This window comes from Rattus rattus, chromosome 18, assembly GCF_011064425.1.
Source record: "Rattus rattus isolate New Zealand chromosome 18, Rrattus_CSIRO_v1, whole genome shotgun sequence".
Taxonomy (NCBI): Eukaryota; Metazoa; Chordata; class Mammalia; order Rodentia; family Muridae; genus Rattus; species Rattus rattus.
The window spans coordinates 3,324,020-3,346,865 of record NC_046171.1 but is presented as its reverse complement, the minus strand read 5'-3'; the positions used below and the strand labels follow the sequence as shown (position 1 = coordinate 3,346,865).

The 22,846-nt window shown below is 46.5% G+C and overlaps 1 protein-coding gene across 1 annotated transcript in view; it reads right to left on the bottom strand.

Moving 5' to 3' along the window:
• Btbd9 (BTB domain containing 9) overlaps positions 1-22,846 on the bottom strand; it is a 352,754-nt gene that overhangs the window by 310,730 nt on the left and 19,178 nt on the right. Inside the window, exon 2 of the mRNA XM_032888537.1 lies at positions 881-1,092. Coding sequence (XP_032744428.1) covers positions 881-1,065 — 185 coding nt within the window. The 5' untranslated portion in view covers positions 1,066-1,092. The remainder of the gene's footprint in view (positions 1-880; positions 1,093-22,846) is intronic.

Below are 22,846 nucleotides of genomic sequence, written 5' to 3'. Positions count from 1 at the left end.
CACGACGTCGAGTGACACAGGCCGGCGTGCCGGCTCTGCTGACCAATCGGCCCTCCTTTCAAGGCCACATGCAGCTTTCACTGGAGGACACGTGCAATTTCCCCTAAGCCACAGGCATCTCAATTTCTCCAAGTGAAACTGTGACTCTATGTACCAGCGTTCTTATTGCCAACAAAACTTTAGTAATGCCAAGGTCAAAGATAAACAATCACATGGGTAATAAGTCGCTGGTGACTTCCGTTCAGCAAACATTAGGTGAAATGTAGGTAAGAGATCAGTTTAATTTTTATAACCTGGAAAATTAAGGCTCTAAGAAGTAGCTGTCTATATGTAGAATTTTTATTAATTCATTGAATATGTATTTGTGTATATATATGCGTGTTTTATATATATAGTAGTATATGTATAATATATGACTTTTCATTCTAACGGAACGCTGAAACAGTCTGAGATTCCCGCGTGCAGCCTGGGGCTTTTGTTACCCACAGGTGCAGGCTGCAGGAAGCCCAGCACACAAGCCAGCTACAGTCTGGAGAGCCAGCTCGCCCTCAGGAAGCCTACGCACCAGTACCTGCGTGCCAACTCCCCCATCTACCGTGGGCAGGAGGTAGAAGACCACACAGACAGAGGAAGGTCTTCAGGCTGTCAAGAGGCCTTAACTGCTGCCGCCTGGGCCGATCCCTTCATTCTAGGCTGGCTCCTAAAGAAAGGGGGATTCTCAGGAAGTAACAAACCTGCAAAGATCAAGTTCCTCCAGGCACTGTCCTAAAGGATTCCACTTGGCCACCTTGGGTCTTCACAGAAAACACCACTGCTTCCCACAAGACTTAAATCAAATAATAATAATTATGATTAATAATTATGATTACTATACACTTACCGAAAATATTGGCACCTCGCTGCTAAAATTACCCTGTGGGCGGGAAAGCGCTTCTTTTCCACGACAAACGTGACATCACCATATTCTTCACCAATCAACAAGGCACCAATATGCTCAGACAAAATGTGCACATGATCGATTTCCCCCACTGCAGTAAAGGGGCGAAGAGGGTGGCTGTTACTCATCGTGTGGAACAGATGATAGTCACTGACCTGCCGAGAAGAGTGGGCGTCAGTGAGGGAGAAGAGCATGCGCAGAAAACCGCACGTATATCAGCCACCCAAACGCCACACCAAAGGCCGTCAGCAATGATTACATTCACTTTCTTCTTGAATCAGTTTTCAATGTGCAGTCTAGGCTGGCCATAAAGTCTGTGGAGACCAGGCTATCCTAGAACTCACAAGCCTCCACCTCAGTCCAGAGTATCAAGGGCTGCTCTTTAACCAGCCAGCAGCAGCTCAAGGTGCTCTCACTCACAGGAAGACCTTCACTGCCTCTCACACCAGCAGACAAACTGCCAGGGTAGTCAAAATTAGCAGTGCCTGGGGCCATCACCATCAAGGAACACCGGCTCTCTGCCACACGGCACCTCAAGGAAAGGAAACCCAACAGGCGGAGAATACCTGCACCCAGCAGAGACTGGTTTAGCAAGGCTGGATACAGCATACCCCACCCCCACCCCCTGCCCCACCCCCACACCCCACACCCCATCCCACACCCCACCCCACACCCCACACCCCATCCCATACCCCATACCACACCCCACACCCCACACCCGACACCCCACACCCCATCCCACACCCCACCCCACCCCCACCCCACACCTGATCCCATACCCCACACCTCACACCCCATCCCACCCCACCCCGACACTCCACACCCCATCCCATACCCCACACTCCCCCATCCCACACCCTACCCCACACCCTACCCCACCCCACACCCCATCCCACACCCCACCCTGCATCCCAAACCCCTGCAGGTCTTTCTGGTACAGATCTAGGCATAAATTATGAACAGAGTAAATTTAATATCTTTTCATGTAAGAGATTTTGGACTGAAGCTACCTTAAATAATTTATAGAAACGATCTTCTGTGGTCACAAAGGTAACTTAACTTTATTAATAAATTTTACAGAACATCATAGCTTCCTTCCAAAATGAGCCCATCTGGCATATTCTCTAAATCGCCACTTCACAACCTGGTGAGTGCTGTACACGTCTAATCCCAGCACTCTCAAGAGATCAAGGCAGGATTAGGAGTTCGAGGCTAGCCTGAGCTACATAGGCTTTCCTTTCAGACTTGTAGCTGTAATGATCAGACTGATGGTGATTGCTAGAATATCGTTTCTAGTTACTTCCTTGCTTTTATGTGCAGGCTGTCTATAAAAATAAACGAAAACCCAGGGGGTAAGGTTCAATACATCCAAGAGGGAAGTTAAGATCTTAGAAAGCTAGAACTGTTTGTAATTTTTATTTGAGAGCATGCCTTTTTCAGATGTCATCATTCAGCAATTTCATGAGGGTTTTCACCAGCATTCAGATCCTCTGGGGTAAGAAGTGGCTGGTGGCTCAGAGGTAGCCTCTATATTGAGACCAGGGACTCTGAGCCACATATACCCTATATACCCTCTCCACTGTGTTCAACATTGGGGGCTGAAGATCTCTCATCTTCACACTTCCACACCCAGATCTGTTACCAGCAAGATGTGTGAAAGTCTGTCTCCTGTGACTGCGGGGAAACCTTCATGAACCAAGTTCTTTATCTGCTTCTTATCAATGAGCACCCCAAGAAAAAGAGAGAGAAACAGCAAGAGCAGAGGAAAGAGAACATGGAGGGTGTGGGGACTGGCAGTAGCACCTCCCCTGATGCCGAAGGGTTGTAGTTTGCATGGGAGTGGCCCCGATAGGCTCCTATGTTTGAATACTCGGTAGGCCCTCTTGGTAGAACTGTTTGGGAAGGATTAGGAGGTGTGTCTGTTGAAGTCACTGAGATTACAGTTTGAGATGTGAGCTCTCAGCTGCTTCTCCACCATGCCTTCCCACCACCATCACAGGCTTGACCCTCTGCAACCGCAGTCAGACTACGTGTTTTCTTTTACAAACTGCCTTGGTCATGGTGTTTTAACACAGCAATGAAAGACTAATACACAAGGCAAACCCCTCTTCTTTAATCACAGCTTCCACTTTAAAGGTCCAAACTCCACCACCTACAATCATTGGGATGTGAAACACCAAATTCAGCTCAATAGGACCAGCTCGGAAGCATCAGCAACAACAGGAAATGTGGGCACAGGAAGGAGTTGGGCACTGTCAATGAAGGTCACGGAGGAAATACTTTAGGTTGTGTGCACTACACAGCTTTGTCACACACAGTCAAATCTGCCTTGGGAACGGAAAAGCAGCCATAAGGAACAGGTAAATAAATCAACATGTCTGTGGTTTATTTTTGTTTTTAATGAGATGGCGTCATCGCAAGCTTTAGGACCTGGGTTCAAGTCCAAAAATCCACACTAAAAAGCAGGACACGCCTGCACACATGCCTGTAACACATGCCTGGACACATGCCTGTAATCCCAGCCCTGGAAAGCAGAGAGAGATGGTCCTTGTGGTTCATAGTCAGTGAGCTATGGGCCGCTGAGCAGACGGGGGGGGCAGAGATAGTGTTTGAGGATGAATTAACAGCCAAAGCTGTCCTCTGACTTCTACAGACAAAACAAAATTTTTATTGGCGAGCGCGCACACACACACACACACACACACACATACACACTCAAAAAATGGATTGGATCGATAGGCCAGTTTGCCAAGTGCTTGACTAACGTGATCAAGAACAAAGGGCAGACAGATTTGTGGTTTCTTTTCTTTTCTGCTAGTTTATCTGCTGATATTTAAAATCACCTGGTTACTTCCTATGTTGGCCAGAAAACTCTGAAAGCTACTGGATTCTGACCCCAAACCCCACGTCTCCCAGGAGAAATGCTCGCATCACTGTTTGCACTGACAGCAGGCACTGGGCACGCCCCGTGTATACCCTCTGCTGTAACGGCTCTTGGTATTTATCTAAGTCACGGCCAAGGCGCAGCCCACTGCTAAACGGCTCTGGCTGAACAGTGACTGATTTCCAGCTAACTAGCTCAGTGGGATATTTACAATTCATCAGCTGACAAATCATGAACATTAATTCTGGATATGTAAATATCTGCCTTAATGGGTTCTCCAGATCTCCACTTCTCAATACATATAATTTCACTTTGCTAAATTTACATTTTAATTATGTTTTTCCAAGTGGAAACATAAAGTGAATAGTGCTGGATACAGAAAACAGCCACTTAGTGTGGAATAAACACAATTTTTATTGGCATATAGAAATAATTTTAATTAGACCAGTGATTCTCAACAAGCTTGCCGAACACTGGAACCACACAGGAAGCTCGGAAAATGAAAGCAGGATGCTTGAGTCCTCTCCCGTCAGAGCCTTAATTAGCCCGTGACAGGGCCCAGGCACTGGAGTCACCACACTAAGTGATTCGAATGAGCAGTGAGGATGGAATAGCTGTGAGTTCATGCTGTCTACACGGAGCTGCATTAACTCCTTGTCACCTTTCAGAACTTGATAATCAATGACATCATTTCCACACACACGATGTGGGTACACAGTATAAATGCGCACAATGCAGGTACACAGTACGTAATTATTTCTCAAGTAACATTTTATAACTGCCACTCTGCCTGTTAATTCTAATTTTGCCCTGTCCTATAAATCAAGAATCAAGATTCTTCAACTATAAAACAAGAACAGATCATGTACAGAAGGGAACCGTTGGGAAGAGAAGAGGACGATACAGGGGATCAGGAGAGAAAACGTATGTCAACCACAGCAGGGTATAAAAATGACAAAAGGAAGCCCCTTACTGTATGCTAATTAAAACAAACTGAAAAAATTAAGAACACAAGACTGAGAAGATAGGAAGTTTTGAAACATCTGTCCAAGCACGCGTCATTATCAGCGTGAACTAATCAGACGGCTGACTTAGACACCATTCCTTTCCTATGTGCAAACACATCTTCCTTATGTTAAGAACATGGAATTTGAGGGGCTGGAGAGACAGTTCAGCTGTTAAAAGCACTGTCTGTTCTTCCAGAAGACCCAGGTTCAATTCCCAGCATTCACAGGGCAGTTCACAACTGTAACTCCAGTTCCAGGGATCTGACATCTCCAGACATACATGGAAATGAAACATCAATGGACATAAAACTAAACGAATCTTTAAAAGAACATGGGATTCCTTTGTCCTCCCATCAAATCTGGAGCTGGAATCACTTTAACACCAGAAGTGAGCCTCCAGGCCTAAGCCTTTAGGTCTGACAGATCTACTTTTGTACCTTGGAGCCCTGAGATGCCTGGGCCGTGTGGACTAGCCAGATGGCAAGCAAGAGATCCTGAGACTACAAGATGAATCATGAACCCAAGTGAAACGAAAACCAAGGTCCAAACACACATTCCCAGCTAAGTCGCTCCTCCCTGCAGTCATCGGAGCCACTCCATAGGGCTGGATACAGAAGGATGCTCCAACTGCAGCAGGTACCATGCGATTCCGACACAAGCTGGCTGGGCCCTGTTTAAATCTGACTCACTGAATTATAGTAAATTTATAAGTGGCTATCTATTTAACCCACTGCCTTTTAGAGAACTTTGTTGCCTAGCAATATATGAGAGTTAGTGTTTCCTCAGCTCTAATGAACACTAAGCAAAATGGCAGGGCACACAAATCAACATATGAGAAGCAACAGGATTGCTATATGCCAGTGATAAAATTGTCAAGAAAGACTGAGGGAAGAAAACCTTATCCATGGTTGCCTCAGCCTGTGACAGTGAGAGGGACTCTGTAGCACAACGGGATCTAAAGTCACAAGAAGACAAGCCCTATGGCACGCCCTTGAAGGATTATGGAGACTAGATTATTTGAGGTGACAAGCACATCCTAAATGCAGGTGGTTCCTCTCCTTGAACTGGAGTCCCAAGGGACTAATTAGGAGTAAGGAGGAAACAGAAAGCCCTGCGGTGGCATTCCTCACTCTCTGCTTCCTGACTATAGACAGACAGTGTGACCAGCTGCCTCTCCTGCCACCACAGCCCCCGGCCTTGACGAACTGTCTCCCCAAACTAAACCTCCCTTGAAACTGTGAAACTGCTGGCAGGAAAGAGGTAAAACACTTTTAGAGGTAAGCATTTCAAAGACCATTTGAAAATGAGTCCAATAGCATAGACGATAACCCCAAGAAGTGACAGACGAGAGCATGTGGAGTTTCTGCACATCAAAGAAAATTATCAGCAAAGTAAAAAGGCAGCCGCAGGATGGTGGGAAAGCTCACAGTATATAGTATATCATCAGCAGAGGAAATATCTAGAAATTACCAACAACTCTGAACTTACAAACAAAAATCCACAAATCGGCCAATTAGTAAACACGCTAATGAACTGAATAGACAACTCTCATGAGGAATACAAATGGCCAATAAATATTTGGAAGCTCTCAGGATCTTAGTCATCAGGGAAATGCAAATTCAATCTATACCGTACCCCAGTTGGAAAAGCTATTGGAGAAATGGCTCAGTGGTTGAGAGCTTGGACCACTCTTGCAGAAATCCTGAACGCAAGTTGGGCAGCTCCTAACCAATCTTAACTCTAGCTTCAAGAGCTCTGATGCCCTCCCAAAACAGATATTCACTTATGTGTACACATCTACATACAGACACACACATACACACATGATCTGAAGTTAAATCGTCTGTAAATATTGTACTATGTAAGTACTGAATCAGGGGTCCCCACCATCACTCCCAGGCTCAATGATTTTATTAGGCGGCCTCACATGGTTTATTCCATAGTTAATATTCACTGCTGTGTTCTACTGCGGAAAAAGTGCACAAAGAGAAACCAGCAGGAGCCAGAGAGATGGCTCCTTATTTAACAGCACTTGCTCCTCCAGTGGCCCCAGGGAACACCACAACCAACTATACCTCCAGTTCCAAGGGATCTGATAACCTCTCCTCCGGCCTCCATGGCTATCAGGCATGCACATGGTACACACACATACATGTCAGCAAAACACTCGTGCACATAAAATAAACTTTTTTTAAAAGAAAGAAAAATTATCAGAGAGAAAGGGTCTCATGGGGCACAGCCTATAGAAACGCAGGCACGAGCCCCTAGGATCCGCTCAGTGGAGTCATAGAGCACTTGGTGGGAGCATCCACATGGGCAGCTCTGGCTGAAGCGAGAAGAGAGCAGCCGAAGCAGTTGTTCAGTTCATGCACTTTCGACTCCAACCTAAGCTGCCCGGTGCTGGGCGGGGCCAGCCGTGCAAGCAGATTCTCCCATAGCTGTTCAGCTGTTCGGCCTGCCCTGCTCATTCTTCTCTGCAGAGCTTTGGAAATAACAGAGGACTTGATGATCTCAGCAAAGACCCTGAAGGTGAAGTCTACCTACTACCTCACAGGCAATCCACTTAATCTTAGAATTAAAGAAATGCATCCTAAAAATAACCACCAACTCTATGCAAACATAACCCCAACCTCTAGCCTCCCACTACACATTATGGACGAGTTTCTTCACACTTTTAAGATTCAGATCATTCTCAAGGTATTTAACTCTATCCTCATGCATGAGAGAAAAGTCATTTTCTGCCAGTTGTGCACGCTTTAGGGTGTGCTGGAGAGTCCCTAGAAAAAGTCCCTTTCTAACTCTATCCTATGAAATCCATATAACCTTGGCTGAAGACATTACCGCATCTATACATTCAATCAAGATTAATGCAAAAATCCTCACAAAAAATCCTGGAAACAATGAAGAAAAAGGACTCATAACAAAGTTGATGAATTACAACAGGTAAACACAGAAAATAGTCACATAATAAATACTAAAATAAGTTTTACAACACTCATTACCGACCTTTTCCATTTTTGACTTTATTAATACATTGGGCACATGTGCACTTGTTGCAGAGACCCTGAAAAGCTAGAGACGCTGGATCTGTAACAGAGTTGGACTTACAGGAAGTTCTAAGGGGCCTAATGACGGTGCTGGAAACTCAACTCCGGTCCTCTGCAGGGCGGTAAACAGTCTTTGAGCCTTCTCTACAGCCCCACAGCTACAGATGTGATCAGAAAGAGACTTAATTGGGGGCTGGAGAGATGGCTCAATGGTTAGAGCACTGACTGCCCTTCCAGAGGTCCTGAGTTCAAATCCCACCACCACACGGTGGCTCACAACCATCTGTAATGGGATCTGACGTCCTCTTCTGGTGTGTCTGAAGACAGCTACAGTGTACTTACATAAAATAAATAAAATAAAAAAGTTGTATTGGTTCCAAATAAAAGGATCACCAACAATCTACACACCCTAACAGCATCTGGTTCACAGGACTCAAATACGTTCAGGAAAAAGTCTGTGATGTCTACTCATTGCTACTAACATTTTAGGAGACTAAAAACTATGCAACTGAGAAAAACAAACAAAAATGGATCAGGGACAGAGACAAAATAACCATCACTTGTAGATGGCGTCTGCCCATGAGAAATTACTTACCAAACACTATTTTTAGAAAGTCATGGAGGTCATGCAGTCGCATAAAGCAAGTATAGTGAAAAGCTTAGTTTTCTCCCATGCCTCCCCCAAGGAAAATGACTAAAAAATATAATGGAAAAGTCTTGAAATCTATGATTTCAAAATACAAGGAATATCTAGGAATAAACTAACAGAACACTGAAGACATAAGAAAAACGAAGAGGCATAGAGTTGCTAAGTATTGTAAAGACATCAATCATCTCTGAACCACCGTATGGAAAAGCATGCTTGATTATTTTATATTATAAATAAAAAATATTGTAATAGAGACTTCAGGAGTGACATTCAACAGAACGGTCTCAGAAGAATAGGAAGTTGAGAATGTGTTTGGGGGCTATAGAGATGTCAATGTTTAAAAGAATTTACTAAGCAACCAAGATGACCTGAGTGCACCCACATATGACACCAGGCATGGCCTTGCATGCACCTGCAACCCTAGGGTTACAAGTCAGAGACAGGAAGACCTTGGGCGTGGGTTGCCAGCCTAGTCAAAAACACAAGTTCCAATTTCAGGAAAAACCATGCTTCAAAAGATAAAACCAAAGTGATGGTGAAGGACACCTGATGCCCTTCCTCTAACACAGACCCAGGTCCTACCTACAAATATACACAGTACCACACAGCCCACGCTCTCATGCCCTTATACTCACACATACACCCGAGAAGGATTTTATAACAACCATACTGCTTTGTATACGGATACATTTTAATTATTTGGTTAACATTACAAAACTAATTGGTTGGTGTATGAGGGAGCAAATTAAACTTGCCACACCAGTCCTATCTGATTTGGTGACAGAAATGGTAAATACAAGGACTCTCTCTTACAAATAAAAATTAAGCCATGCACGGTGGCACCCCCTTAATGCCAGCACTTGATATAGGCAAGAAGATCAGAAATTCAAGGCCGGGATCAGCTGGATAGAGCCTGAGGTTAGTTCCCACGGAGACTCAGGAACACTGGGGAGAAGTAGCCCGGCCTGGGGACCACCTCTATCTGACACATCCCAACTTCAATCAGTCCTGAGACTCTCCCAGGCTGAAGGCAGCCTTCCTCAGACACAGTATGACCTGACTTATTCCTGGTTACCATCCCAAAGTCTGAACGTGCTTTCCACAGACAAGACAGGATTCATTCATTCCTCCTACCTTCCATTCAGGGCGGTAGAAAGGCAGGGCAACAAGGGCTTAGGGTAGAATGGGCAGAAATGGCTCAACTAGGAAATGTACCTCCCACGGTACCTTATTCATACATGAGAGGTCCTGGACCCTAGTGTTGACTTTCACTGCTTCAAAAGCATCAGTAATCAAAATGTGGCTTGTCAGCAGTACTAAAACACCAACAGTCACTGCCTGTTTCTTATGCAGTAAGAAGCCCACACCCTTTTCCTCACTAAACTAATGAGGTATGTGTCCATCAGTGAAACGAGAGTACCATGTGCCGCTCACACCAGTGTCCTAAATGCCTCAAAGAGAAGAAAAGGAAGATGGCCTAAATATCCATTTCCTTTTTTTTTTTTCTTTCTTTTTTTTCTGGAGCTGAGAACCGAACCCAGGGCCTTGCGCTTATTAGGCAAGCACTCTACCACTGAGCTAAATCCCCAGCCATCCATTTCCTTTCTTAAAGCACACTTTCCAGCAATGGTTTACAAGCTTAAGGCTAGTCTGATGTTTATAATTAAAGCTATTTCTCCAGTGTTTCATGAACAGTAAAAGTGGTTCCACAAGGTGGAGACAACAAGTCCTTGAGTCCATCTGAGTCTCCCCTGGGACACCCTCTCTGCCTTTCGTATATCCTGACTGAAAGGGCTTTATGAGGAAAAAGACCTTCTGCTCTCTAATTGCAAAATATAAATGATCTTTCTCTGGGGGAAGGAGCTGGCATTTACAAGCATATGGCTTAGCGATTTCTTTCTGTGCTTGGTACCCATGTGGTGTGTAATTTGAAGTAGCATCTCTTAAACTTTAAATTAATAGCGCTCAGGAAGTCAACTCTGCCCTGTCTGCATCTTAAACACTGTCACAGAGGACCCTGCTCTACCTCCTCACGGGAAGAACACCTGGCTCGGGATGTGTGCTCCTCTTGTCACTAAGAGTCTGAGGAGGACGACGGCCACTCTAGAGCTGTAACCTTCATCCTGGTGTTCTGAAGTCGGATTCTACAAGGAGCACTGAAGAGCAAGAGGAAACATGGGGCTCACATGACAAGAGGAAAGATTGAATCCACACCCAGGCCACCTTCAAAAGCCACAACTTTATGTTTGTAAATACCCAGGGACATAAGCCAGCCTTAACGCATTGCTTAACGAAAATCTCTGACAGGGTTATTTAGAGCATGCGCATATCCCCACTTACTAATCACACTGAATTGGTCCTCCACTTCTCTGCCAAGGGTAAACTAGTTTCTGTACATCCCTCAACGGAAGCTTCACTGAGCTCTCTTTAGAATACTGCACCAGTGCTGGGTAACAGAAACATGCTCCATTCAGACCAGGTAAAATACGCCTAGTCGGGAAGACAGAAAAAGCCATTTTCATGCCATCTTTAGGTGGGTCACACATACCTTTGACTTACTAATATGAGGGAAGACAGTTCATATTTGAACTGCAATGTACAGCCTAGACTAGGAAGACTGTTAATACGAGTATGCGACAATGTATGCTATGATCTATAGCGAACTTAAATAAGCCCAGAGTACACTCTGCTACAAATGAGAGTCAGAAATCAACTCTGCTTACGCTGAGGAGCACGTCCATCACATCTGTAGAGAATCCTAACTCACACAGCTCAAGTGCGGCAGCTGGACAACTGTGCTCAACACCGTGGTAGCCAGAGTCCTTACGCACCGCAGTGTGATGCTGCTACCGGCTTAAGAATGCAACATTCCCAGCCTCTCGACGTCTCATTTTATTGGTTACTAGTTAAGCTGTCCAAGGAGATAATACACATACACATACACATACACAGATAGAACTAAATGCCCATTAGTTGTGAATGCATACATACACATACACACACACACACACACACACACACACATTTGTTTAGTTTGTTTTGGGGGTTTTTTGGGGTTTGTTTTTTTTTTTTTTTTTTTTTTTGGGTTTTTTTTGTTGTTGTTGTTGTTTTTTTGAGACAGCATTTCTCTAACAGCTCTGGCTGTCCTGAAACTCACTCTGTAGACCAGGCTGGCCTCAAACTCACAGAGATCCCCCTGCTTCCCGAGTGCTGGAGTTAAAGGCGTGCAAGCACCACTCCCTGAGTTGCCAATATTTTTTTGTCAGGGCCTAAGAGAGGCCTTAATCCATCTTGTGAAAAATGTTCTTTTAAACTAGCAAACGCTCCAGGCTCATTCTGGCCGCGATAACTAGTTCTGCGGAGGCTGAGCAAGGCTGCGGCTTTATTATCCCAGCACAAGACAGTCAGACACTCAAGGCAAACAAAACTGAAAGCCCAGCTTGTAACGGGCACCACCATTTTTACTTTGATTCAGTTAGGCCTTTTTTGCAGTCTGGGTCTCCAACCTCTAATTAAAACAATCCAAAGGCCGAAGAACACAGCACAGCAACCAAGGCCATTCTAAGCAGAGAGCACCAGTGGACCAGATGAGCTGCACATCCCTTGCTCTGAGTGCCCTCTCACAGTGGGAAAGCCTGTTCCTCCTTTCTTCCCTACAAAGTACCTTCTTCAGCCTCTTAGGAAAGGGGTGGGAACAAAATGCACCAGACGTCATCCCAAGTTCTGAGTACTTACCCAATACCCACTCACCCAGCCACCAACCTCCCCCAGTCTCGTGGTTGCTCCTCTTGTGACTTCTAATGTCCCCTCCCCCCCCCCATGGGTGACTTTGATGAGAGAAATCGCAAACCCAACTCTAAGAATGCAGGAGTTAAGAGAAGGGACTGAAGGAGCTGAAGGGGTTTGCAACCCCATAGGAAGAACAACAATATCAACCAACCAGACTCCCCCAGAGCTCCCAGGGACTACACCACCAACCGAAGAGTACACATGGGGGACCCATGGCTCCAGCTGCATGTGTAGCAGAAGATGGCACTGTCTGGCATCAATAGGAGGAGAAGCCCTTGGTCCTAGGAAGGCTCAATTCCCCAGTGTAGGAGGATGCCAGGGCAGTGAGGTGGGAGTGGGTGGGTGGGAGTAGGAGCATCTTCACAGAAGCAAGGGGAGAGGGGATGGGAGAGGAGGGAACCAAGGCAGCGGATAACATTTGAAATGTAAATGTTTAAAATAGCCAATAAAATAAGGACAGGCTGTCATCCATGTCTCAGAATACCCATCACCACCTTCTCCTGGACTTTGGCCTTATTGGTCCCGAGCCCACTGACCGATGCATGAACCGATGCTAACAGCAGACACTGAGATAGGCCTCCAAAGCCACAGACAACCAGACAGCCGCAAGTGACATCGAGGTTATCACTTGTAATAATATTTTCCAACACAGACACGGCATTTCTATTTAATTTCTTCACTGGCAAATTATGAGGCTATAACATTACTGCGTCGATCTGAATTATATGGCTTTCCTAATTAATAAAGGTTATTACAGCACGGACTCCCATTGCAGCAGTCGGGTCATCAACTGCGGCCGCGTAATTTCTTTGTAGCAAAGCTGCTGTGAACATTCGCATTATTGTCTGTGTAAAGGAAATTGGCTTTTCATTTGCAGAATATTATAAAAATGATCTTCTGTGCCGAGTTTGACTGTAGTTTGCTATACCCCAATACCATGACTATTTTCTGTAAAATTATAAAACAGATTAACATTTCAGTTAACCTAAATAATGTAACCTAAATTCATGTATGCTATTCTCTGACAGAATTTTAAAGAAATGTTTACACTTTCCCCTAGTCTGTCTGTCAGTCTGTCTGTTGTTCCTTCCCCCATATGACCCGGTTAGCTTTGTGACCTTTGTCTTCATTCTAACTCCACCCTGACACTTCCCACTGTAATGGGAAGAATCCTGGAATGCAGTCTCAAAGATGCCACCAAAGCCAACAGACATCACTGACTCAGCATGGGGGGCTGGCCTCACCAAGAGCTCCCAAACCCACCGCAAGGGTCTGTGCTTCAGAATACCGGAACAGACCGGCCTAACTCAAGCTACAACGTTCATCCTAGAAACAGAAAATCCTTAGGCCAAGAATTTCCATCCAAAGCTTCCTATACCCACTGAGAAAATGGATTTTTTTCTTCTATAAAATTGTCACCCTTTAATGTTTTAAACTTAGTCTTACCCAAAATTTCCACAACCCCCCACGAATAAACACGTGTGTAACCTGCCACTGATCCTCTTCTGTGTGCAACCCTCACTTACACTGTGGGAGAATTCAAAGACCATAAAAGTGAGAATAATGTATTTTTCTTCTGTTTAGAACAATAACAAAAGAGTGAAGGATCTTTTGCAGTCTGTGCACTAACACCCCTAAGAGACTTCTGAATAATTGATCAGTTTATGATCAGGCTGCTATTTTCTGCTCTGAACAACATTCATGGACCAAATTTAATTCACATCTCATCTTGAATTCTTTCTCTTTTGTCAGAATCAAAATCTCTATCAAAGCTGATCTGTTTCCTAGAATTTTGCCAGTTCATTTTTTTACCTAATGTCAAACTTCATACATGACCAGCTCAGTTGCATTAGCAACTTAAAATGTCACTACCTTAATTTTTTAATGACACTTATTTTGTGTGAGGGGGTTGGGGGAAGAGGCACACAGGAGAAGTCATAAGCCAAGTGGCAGGAGTTGGCTCTCTCCTTCCACCAGGCGGGTCCCAGAGATCCAACTCAGATCATGTGCCTTAACAGTGAGTGCCTTTATCCACTGAGCCATCCATCTCTCTGGCTCTGACACGAAATCCCAGTCGATCAAAGGAGATCCTAACAGAACCATGGCTTTGTAAGAGCAGTCTACAATAGAGGCACCAGAGAAGTCTACTGTCACAGAAAAGAAACAACTTACATAGTATACGCACAGTATTTTTGAAGGTCATTTCTAAGGAAAAAAGGTAATATGTTTTAGACTGTGTTAACTCGGTCCTCATGCATGCGACACGCATGAAGCAGTCACAGAAATGCCGAGACAGGCAAATGTCTGCAGTCAGCTCCCTTCTCGGGGCTCACAATGAGGCTTACGTTTTTCTTGGTAACTCAGGTGGAATCCACAGCGGCTGAGAAGTGAGAGCCACACAATAACCTCTGCTGTACCCGTGGGTAACCCAAAGTAGCCCACACAGCGTGACCGACGTGGGGTTTAAAGGGGCGGGGGCTTGCATGGCTATTAAGTAAAAGATCTTTTACTTAAAGCAAGGTAAGGCCAAGCGGCAGGAAGGAAACAAACACAACTGAGTTGACAACAGAAGAGAGCCCAGGACAAACACACAGACAGACAACGCTGTGAGGGAATGCCCTGTGCAAAGTATGTCTGGGAGCAGGAGAGACAGCTCAGTGGTTAGGAGAGCACCCTCAGAGGAGCCAGCTCTGGTTCTCAGCACCCACACCACTTACAATTCTGTCTCCTGGGGAAGCTGCTGGCTGGCTCTGCACCCACCTGCACCCACCTGCACCCACTTGCACCCACCTGTACCCACCTGCACCCACCTGCACCCACCTGCACCCACCTGCACCCACCTGCACCAACCTGCACCCACCTGCACCCACCTGCACCCACCTGCACCTGCACCCTCCTGCACCCTCCTGCACCCCCCTGCACCCACCTGCACCCTCCTGCACCCTCCTGCACCCACCTGCACCCACCTGCACCCTCCTGCACCCTCCTGCACCCTCCTGCACCCTCCTGCACCCTCCTGCACCCTCCTGCACCCTCCTGCACCCCCCTGTACTCTCCCTTCTCCTCCCCCTCCTCCCATCCTCCAGCTCTCAAACTTTCAAGTGTCCAAGTCTCTACCTTGAGAAGAGGCCAGGATATACCAAGTTATATTCTGTGGCCCTTCAAGTTCTAAAACTGCAGCCAAATCATTACGTAGCAAAGCTCAGTGCTGGAAGGACAAACTGCTTCTAGGAGCTGAGCTCTGCACACTATCGAGTTTATATACACAATTTTATGGCCCAACAATGGTTTCTAGGGATTTGTAAGGCTATCGCTATCCACTAGTCCTAAGTTTAAAAAGGCTGGAGAGAAACTAAAACGCCAGCAATATGGTAAAGAGAAAAATAGAATGAGATGCATTCATTAGCAAGAATGGAATAACCAGCCAGAGACGGTGGCCCACCTTTGACCTCCATGTTCCAGAGACAGAGGCAGGTGGCTCTCTTGGAGTTCAAGGCCAGCCTGGTCTAACTAGTGAGTTCCAAGTTAGCCAGGGCTACATAATTAGACTCTGTTTCAAAAACTAAAAACAAACAAAAGAATGGACCACTCTACACGCTTTTCATTTTGTTTCGCAGTGCTGGGGATCAAACCCAAGGCCTTGTACTTGGCCATCCTAGGGAAGCTCTCCACTACCAAGCCACACTCCACCCTCCACCACACTCTGCACATTCTGACCTACCACCCAGGTAAATGACAGGAGCAGGCCTCGTACAATAGGACCCGCTGTGTAAGCAGACATGCTTATTGGTGTCTATCTATTTTACATACATGCATATGCATGTCTATATTTATATAAAGACACTGACACTCACCATGAATGTATATATGTAGACTTAGTCCAATCCCTCTTCTGATACCTGGCACGTACACCTCAGCAGTCTTAGCGGGTTAACTAGACCTTGAAAAGGATCTGAAGAGCTAGGCAATAGAGGTGCACACCGTAATCCTAGCACTAGGGAGGCAGAGCAGAGGTGGGCAGATCCAGGCCAGCCTGGTCTACAGAGTGAGTTCCAGGACAGCCAGGGCTACACAGAGAAACCCTGTCTGGACAATCAAAAGGAAAAGAACAAACAGGAAAGGACCTGAACAACACAAGACACACTGGTCAGGGCAGGGCCTCAGAAAGAGGGTAGAGTGGGTTAATTGGAAAATTTTGTTTAAAGTCAAGGTATGTCTGAAGTGTCTTTTTTTCAAATAATAGACCGGGCTTTTTTATCAAAAGGGGTTTGTTTTCCCAAAGGGAATACAAAGGGACAGAGAGATGGCTCAAAAGATAAGGGCACTTGTCACTAAGCCTAAGGACCCAAGTTAGATCCTGGGACCTACATGGTGGAAAAAAAATCAACTCCCATGAGTTGTTCCCTGATCTACACACACACAGTGGCACACGAGCATGTGCGTGCATGCATACACAGACACCCACACACACACAGAGGACCCATATGAATGTTGGCAATAGATATTTCCAACTGTCCATGGTGAGAAGAATGCCATGAGTTGCAGGACCCTGGTGCTGAGCGGGTTTCGTTAAGACAGGCTTTGAAGAAGTAGCTACGTGTATCCAATTGTAATCCTTGGGCCAGAACCACCTGCTTCCTGCAAAGTCAATGAAGTATAAAACAGGCTCCAGCCTCACCCTGTGGTCTCAGGGTGTGAATGTAAAATCCTAACTCAGCTGCACTAGAAGGAAGGCGCCGGTCACTAACATTCCACCCTAGAGAAGGGCGGGGCTCAGAAGGCCCACCCTTTTCCAAGCACATCTAGGCAGGTATGTTGGTAGGAGGGGAAGGGTATAGGCAGGTATGTTGGTAGGAGGCAGGGCTCTCAAGGCTCCACTGTCCTCCGCAAAGGTAGAGGCAGCTAATGATTTCTAGGAAAGGTGAAGTTTCTTCAGTGCTTTGGCCACTGCTAAGTTACCCACACTCCTATAAACAACCCTAATTAAACTCACTGATTTGCAAAACAAAGCCACAGGAGGTAGAAGGGAAGCATGCTGGGAACTGGATCCTGGGGAGTTGCAATGGGGCTAGAAAGGGCAAGTGGGGGCGGGCATGTTCAAAATATGCACATATGAAAATGTCACAATGTAATTGATTATGTGTACGTGAGTAAAACAGACAGATAAATAATTGAAATAGCTTCATTATTTAAACTAAATGCTTTAATTACAAAGTTTTCCTTGGGGCTGGAGTGAAGGCTCAGAAGAAGAGCGTTTAAGGCTCGTGCAGAGGACTCACTCCGGTTACCACAGGCCTCCTCGGGTGCTCACAACCACGTGTAACGTTTGCGCTAGCTCCAGGCAATCCAGCCCCCTCTTCTGACTTCTGTGGCTACCTGCACATCCATAGCATACACACACAAAGGCACACAGGCACACAAACTTTTTTAAGTGAAAGGGGAAAATGGTTCCTAATCTCTGCAGCCCTTGTTGCTAGTGGCTACTTCCCGTTCTTTCTTTTCAATAGGGTTAAGCACAGAAAAGCACTGTGCTGTGCAGAGCCTCCCCACAGTTCTCAGGCCAGAGATACCTCAGAACAACGTGAGCTGAGCGCGATGCAGTCCTCAGAGCCGGCCCAGCCTTCTGATCTCAGCCACAGCACCACCAGACAAAACAAACACAAAAACAAAATCCCTGCTCTCTTCCTAACCCTTCTGTGCCACTTTCTTTGAGGTAGGCCTCTGTGCTGAGGCCTCTGGGAACAAACTGAAATAATGAAATTTGAGAAGGATGCCATTCATTACAGCTCAGTTCCAGGGACATCTGCTTCTCAACTAGCACTCGCTAACTGGTGAAGACTCACTACACTCTGAGCTAAGCAAAGCACAGCACAGCTGCGGGGGACTCCGAAAGAGTAGGCGACAGGGACTCCTGAATACCAAAAGTTCCTCTCTTCATTCGCAGGTTACCAAGAGCTCAGAAAGCAGAAGATAACGAGTAACCATCCTGCCCCAACGACCTCCGTCCACTGTGAGCAAAAGACAGCATTCAATATAGGACATCCACAGCGCCTGGAGCTGTCCAGCGTTTTCCTTAGAAACTGCAGGAGTGGTGGATGGCCACAAATGCCTCTCTACTGAAGGTGTCCGTGGAATGCAGCCAGTGCAACAAAGCATGCTGGGTAATGCCCCGTTTGGAAGAGAAAAGGCACCTTAGCAACTTCAGGGTGGTATGAGAGCAAACTTCACCACTGGTACCCCAACTCCACCTCAACCCCAGTCAGAAGAGAGGGGCTGGAGCTGGGGGGGGGGGGGTCACACCAGTCAATGCTGCCTTTTTCTTTCGATGCCTCTTCTGCTGGCTTTTCCACAGGCTTCACCCTGACTCCCACTCTGGTTGACTCCTCTAAAGACTAATGTCTGACTCCTGTCCCTCTGAGGTGCAATGACAGTGGCTCTTATGACACCCGTGGCTACTGAGCTAGTCTTGTGGCTAGTCCAAACTAAACACTGTGGAAGCACTCGCTCCATACACATCACATTGCAGAGACCGCACAGCAGAGGGTACAACACTATTGTAGACCGGAAAACTCAGCTTCCTCGGGCTTCATCCGTTTCTACCACCAGCACCTCTGGAGGCAGCCGACCTTTAGAACAAAGTATCAGAGGGTATCCAAAGCCTGGATTCAAGTCTAGGCAGCACCATTTAATAGGATGCTGCCTTGGACATATCGGTTAGCATTCTCCTAAGCCACAACAACCCTAACAATTATTATAAAAACAATTGCTGTGTCTGTGTTAGGGCATGGGGCCAGCGTGTCCCAGCACATGGGAGTGGAAGTCAAACAACTCTGTGGGTCACTTATCTTCTGCAGCTGCCCTTGGGTTGCAAGCCCGGGTGACAAGCACTCTACCTGCTGCTGAGCCTAACCTTCCCTTTTGTCATCTACGCAATGTAGGTAATAGAGAAACACTGACCATACAAGGACACCTCCGCCATTCACTACCGTTATGACCACCACCACCATTGTACATGATGAAGAGAACAAAGCTAGCAGGAGCTGAAAGCAGGTGAAGGGTAGCAACTCAGGAGCTGATGCTCTGACACCAGGAGACACACTGGAGAGCAGAGGGTCTTTAGCACAGAGAACTAAACAGACCGAAATCAGAGCCGCAGACAAAGCTCTACGGAAACTCCTACGTCCGAAACCACATCCTGAGTGTTTCCACATAACTCACCAAATAGACAATACAGAGGCGAGGAACCAACTGCCCTCCACAGTAGTGTAGTGAGCATTAGCCAGGGCTGCAGCGACCTAGAGCCTATGGCAACCTCACATACAAAGAAAGGGCTTAAAGTTTTGTGAAATCCACTCCACCTATGAACGTTCTCGGCTCCTTCCAAGCATAAAGCTTGGAACCATCATAAAGCTGGCCCTGTCATGCCCCTACATAAGTGTTCAACCCACAGTGGAAGCCAGGATGTGGCACTGCAGGGTTTTCCAAGATGCCAGCCACTGTCTCCTGTTACCACTGCAGGCGCTGGGCAGCCAGAGAACACGTAGACTCCAATTTAGGAGAATAACTCTTGAACCTGCTATCCGTTAGCCACTTCTTTTTAGATTTTTATATTTCTTTAATGGGAGGATCAGGGACAACTTTCAGGAGCAGGTTCTCCTTCCACTGTGGTTTCAGAAGGAGCAAAGTTTACCCACACCAAACCACCCTGCCAGCTCAATTCCATTTCTTTTTATATCATGTTGGAAGCATACCTTTGAAGATTCATATTAGCACTATATTTTTATTATATCCTGCTTAAAATGGACTCGAGGCTGGAAAACCTCACAACTTCCATCATTCCATTGTCCTCCTCGATTATCAGTCACTACGGAAGTCCTCTCAGGACAATGACAATATTCCTTGAAACTAATTTTCACAATTGCATAGACCTTTACAGTGCTAATTCATTTCCCGGCTCAGCCTCCTCAGACAGAGCCGAGAGTCACCGTCATCTAGTGGCTCATTACACGTGCTATAAAATACTTCACCCCGGCTGCGAAGTTGGCCACAATAAATATGTTTTGTTGCCTTAATTGAGATTTATGATAATATAATAATGTAATTTTAAAGGCCACATGCCAAGGTACTTCCTAAATTAATAAACATACTAAGCACTTAACCTCTCACACACTAACATTACATAACACAATCCTGCAGGTGGCTCTCTGCCCGCGTGCACATGGCCAGTAACAACTGATCAAAGACCTGTCATCAAATCTATTTACTTGATTTATTTTACACTAGCTTCTAAGGCCGCATACATAATGGGAACTCACTCTGTGATGGGAAAATAAATTATTGAGCCTGCACAACCTGACAATGTTACTATTAAGCCATTAATTCACTGAAAAGGGAAAAAAACTCCCTTATTAGCCCAAACAAAATAAAAGCTCACAGATGCCGGGGAATAGACATGAGAGAAATAATCAAAACAAGGGTACTAGGGAGAAGGAACATTGGAAACTGCTGGGTCCCTCAAACAGCCACATATAAAAGCCAGGCTTGGCAGTGCACACCTATAAACCCAGGGCTGGGGTGTGGATCAGAGATGGGTAGATCCCTGGGACTCACTATCAGGCCAGCTCTAGATTCAAAGACTGCCTAACACAGCGGCTCTCAGCCTGTGGGTCGGTCCCCTTGAGGGTCGCATATCAGGTATTTACATTATGATTCACGACATTAGCAGAATTACAGTTCTGAAGTAACAGTGAGAGTAATCTCACGGCTGAGCATCCCCACAGCATGAGGAACGTTTAAAAGGTAGGAAGGTCGAGAACCACCACGGCTGAAAGTGACCTCTGTGACACGCCCCTCTTGGCTCTTTTACCCCCTTGCTTCTCTTCTGTCGCTACTTCCTCTCTAAGAGTTCTGTTCTGCAGAATGGCCTGACTTCCAGGTCCTCCGGAACATCTAACCTCTCTCCTGAACCCGTCCTCTGTGTGAGTCCGCATGCCTGCAGTCCAATCCCAGCACACATCCCTGCAGCAGCGCAAACACTCCTCAACACTGCACTCATCTCTGTAAGGGGCACTTGCCTGCCGTGGCCTTCCTCCCGACACCCGGCCCAACCACAAAACAAACCCTGTAAGAACCCTCTGGTAACATCTCCCTGACCCCACAACACCTCCTAATTAGCTCTGAGTTCATCACTAGATCTGTGTGTCCTCAGCCCGCCTATGCCTCTGTGGTGGGTAGACTTCCGGAAGTGCCCACAGCCTTGGTGAGCCTGGGTATGTCTGTGAGGGTGGTGCTGCCACAGAGGCCGAGCTGAGGCAAGAAGACTCACCTGAATGCAGTGCTCGTCTAGGGTCTGGGGACTAGGAATGAGTGACAAACCGAAAAAGGAGAAAGCTGTTGGGGGTTGGGGATTTAGCTCAGCGGTAGAGCGCTTGCCTAGCAAGGCCCTGGGTTCGGTCCCCAGCTCCGGGGGGGGGGGGGAAGTTGTTTAACTCTGGGGTTCTCTGCTTCCGTCTACCTAGGAAAGAATGCTCAGGCTCCCTCTGCATGCACCAGGCTGCACCCTCCACCTGAGAGCCAAATCAAAAACTTCCCTCCCTAAATAGCTTTGTGTCCAGTATTAGTCATAGCAACAACCAAAGTAACACATCTACTTTGACTTTGACACATCAGATTTCAAACATCTCGCATGGAGACTGCTTCAATGGCTTCCCAACTATCTCCCTGCATCCTACTGTATTTTACTCTCAAGCCTGTTTCTACTTTGCAGAATAATCAACACAAAATGAAGATTAACTGTTACTCCTCGGCTTGACACTTCCCTAACAATTCTCCAATTAAGAAGCTCAGGAGTCAGGCAGCCTGAGCTATTTCCCATGTGATTATCCCCCCAGACTAAAGAATGCGGGCAGCAAAGGTAACAATGCCTGTACTGAATGCGAATGGCCCCCGACCGTGCACAGATTCGAGTGCTGGACCCAAACACAGCTGAAACTGTTTGGGAGGGTTAGGAGTTGTGACCTTAGAGGAAGTAGCCACTGGGACTGGACTCTGAGGTCTCCCCTTGCTCCTGCTCTCCCGCCCCCCCTTCAATCCCCGACTCTCACTTGTGGATCAGACTTGAGCTTTCTCAGCTACTGTTCCCCGCCACGGTGATGATGGACTCACCCTCTGAAACTGTAAGCCCAACAAACTCTTCTCTAAGTCACAGCGTCTTAGTGTGCAGGGAGGAATAAAGCAGCCCATGGCTACGGAGACGGAGCCCCCACCCTAGTTAGTAGTCCCAGCCTAAGTACCCCTTGCCCCTCCCAGAGGGTATGTGCAATTGACAGGGAGCCGCCTGTGTGAGGTGTCAGAACCCCCCAGCCCTCCATGCAGAGATGCACAGCCAAGGAGCCCAGCTGAGAGGCTTTCCAGGCGGGCACAACTGAACTCGGTAGTTAAGCCAACACTCCGCACCCCTCCCCCTCAGGCTTACATTCTCTTTGCACCTCCTCTCCTACAAGAGTTCCTGAGGCCGGAAAGTGGTGACACAGA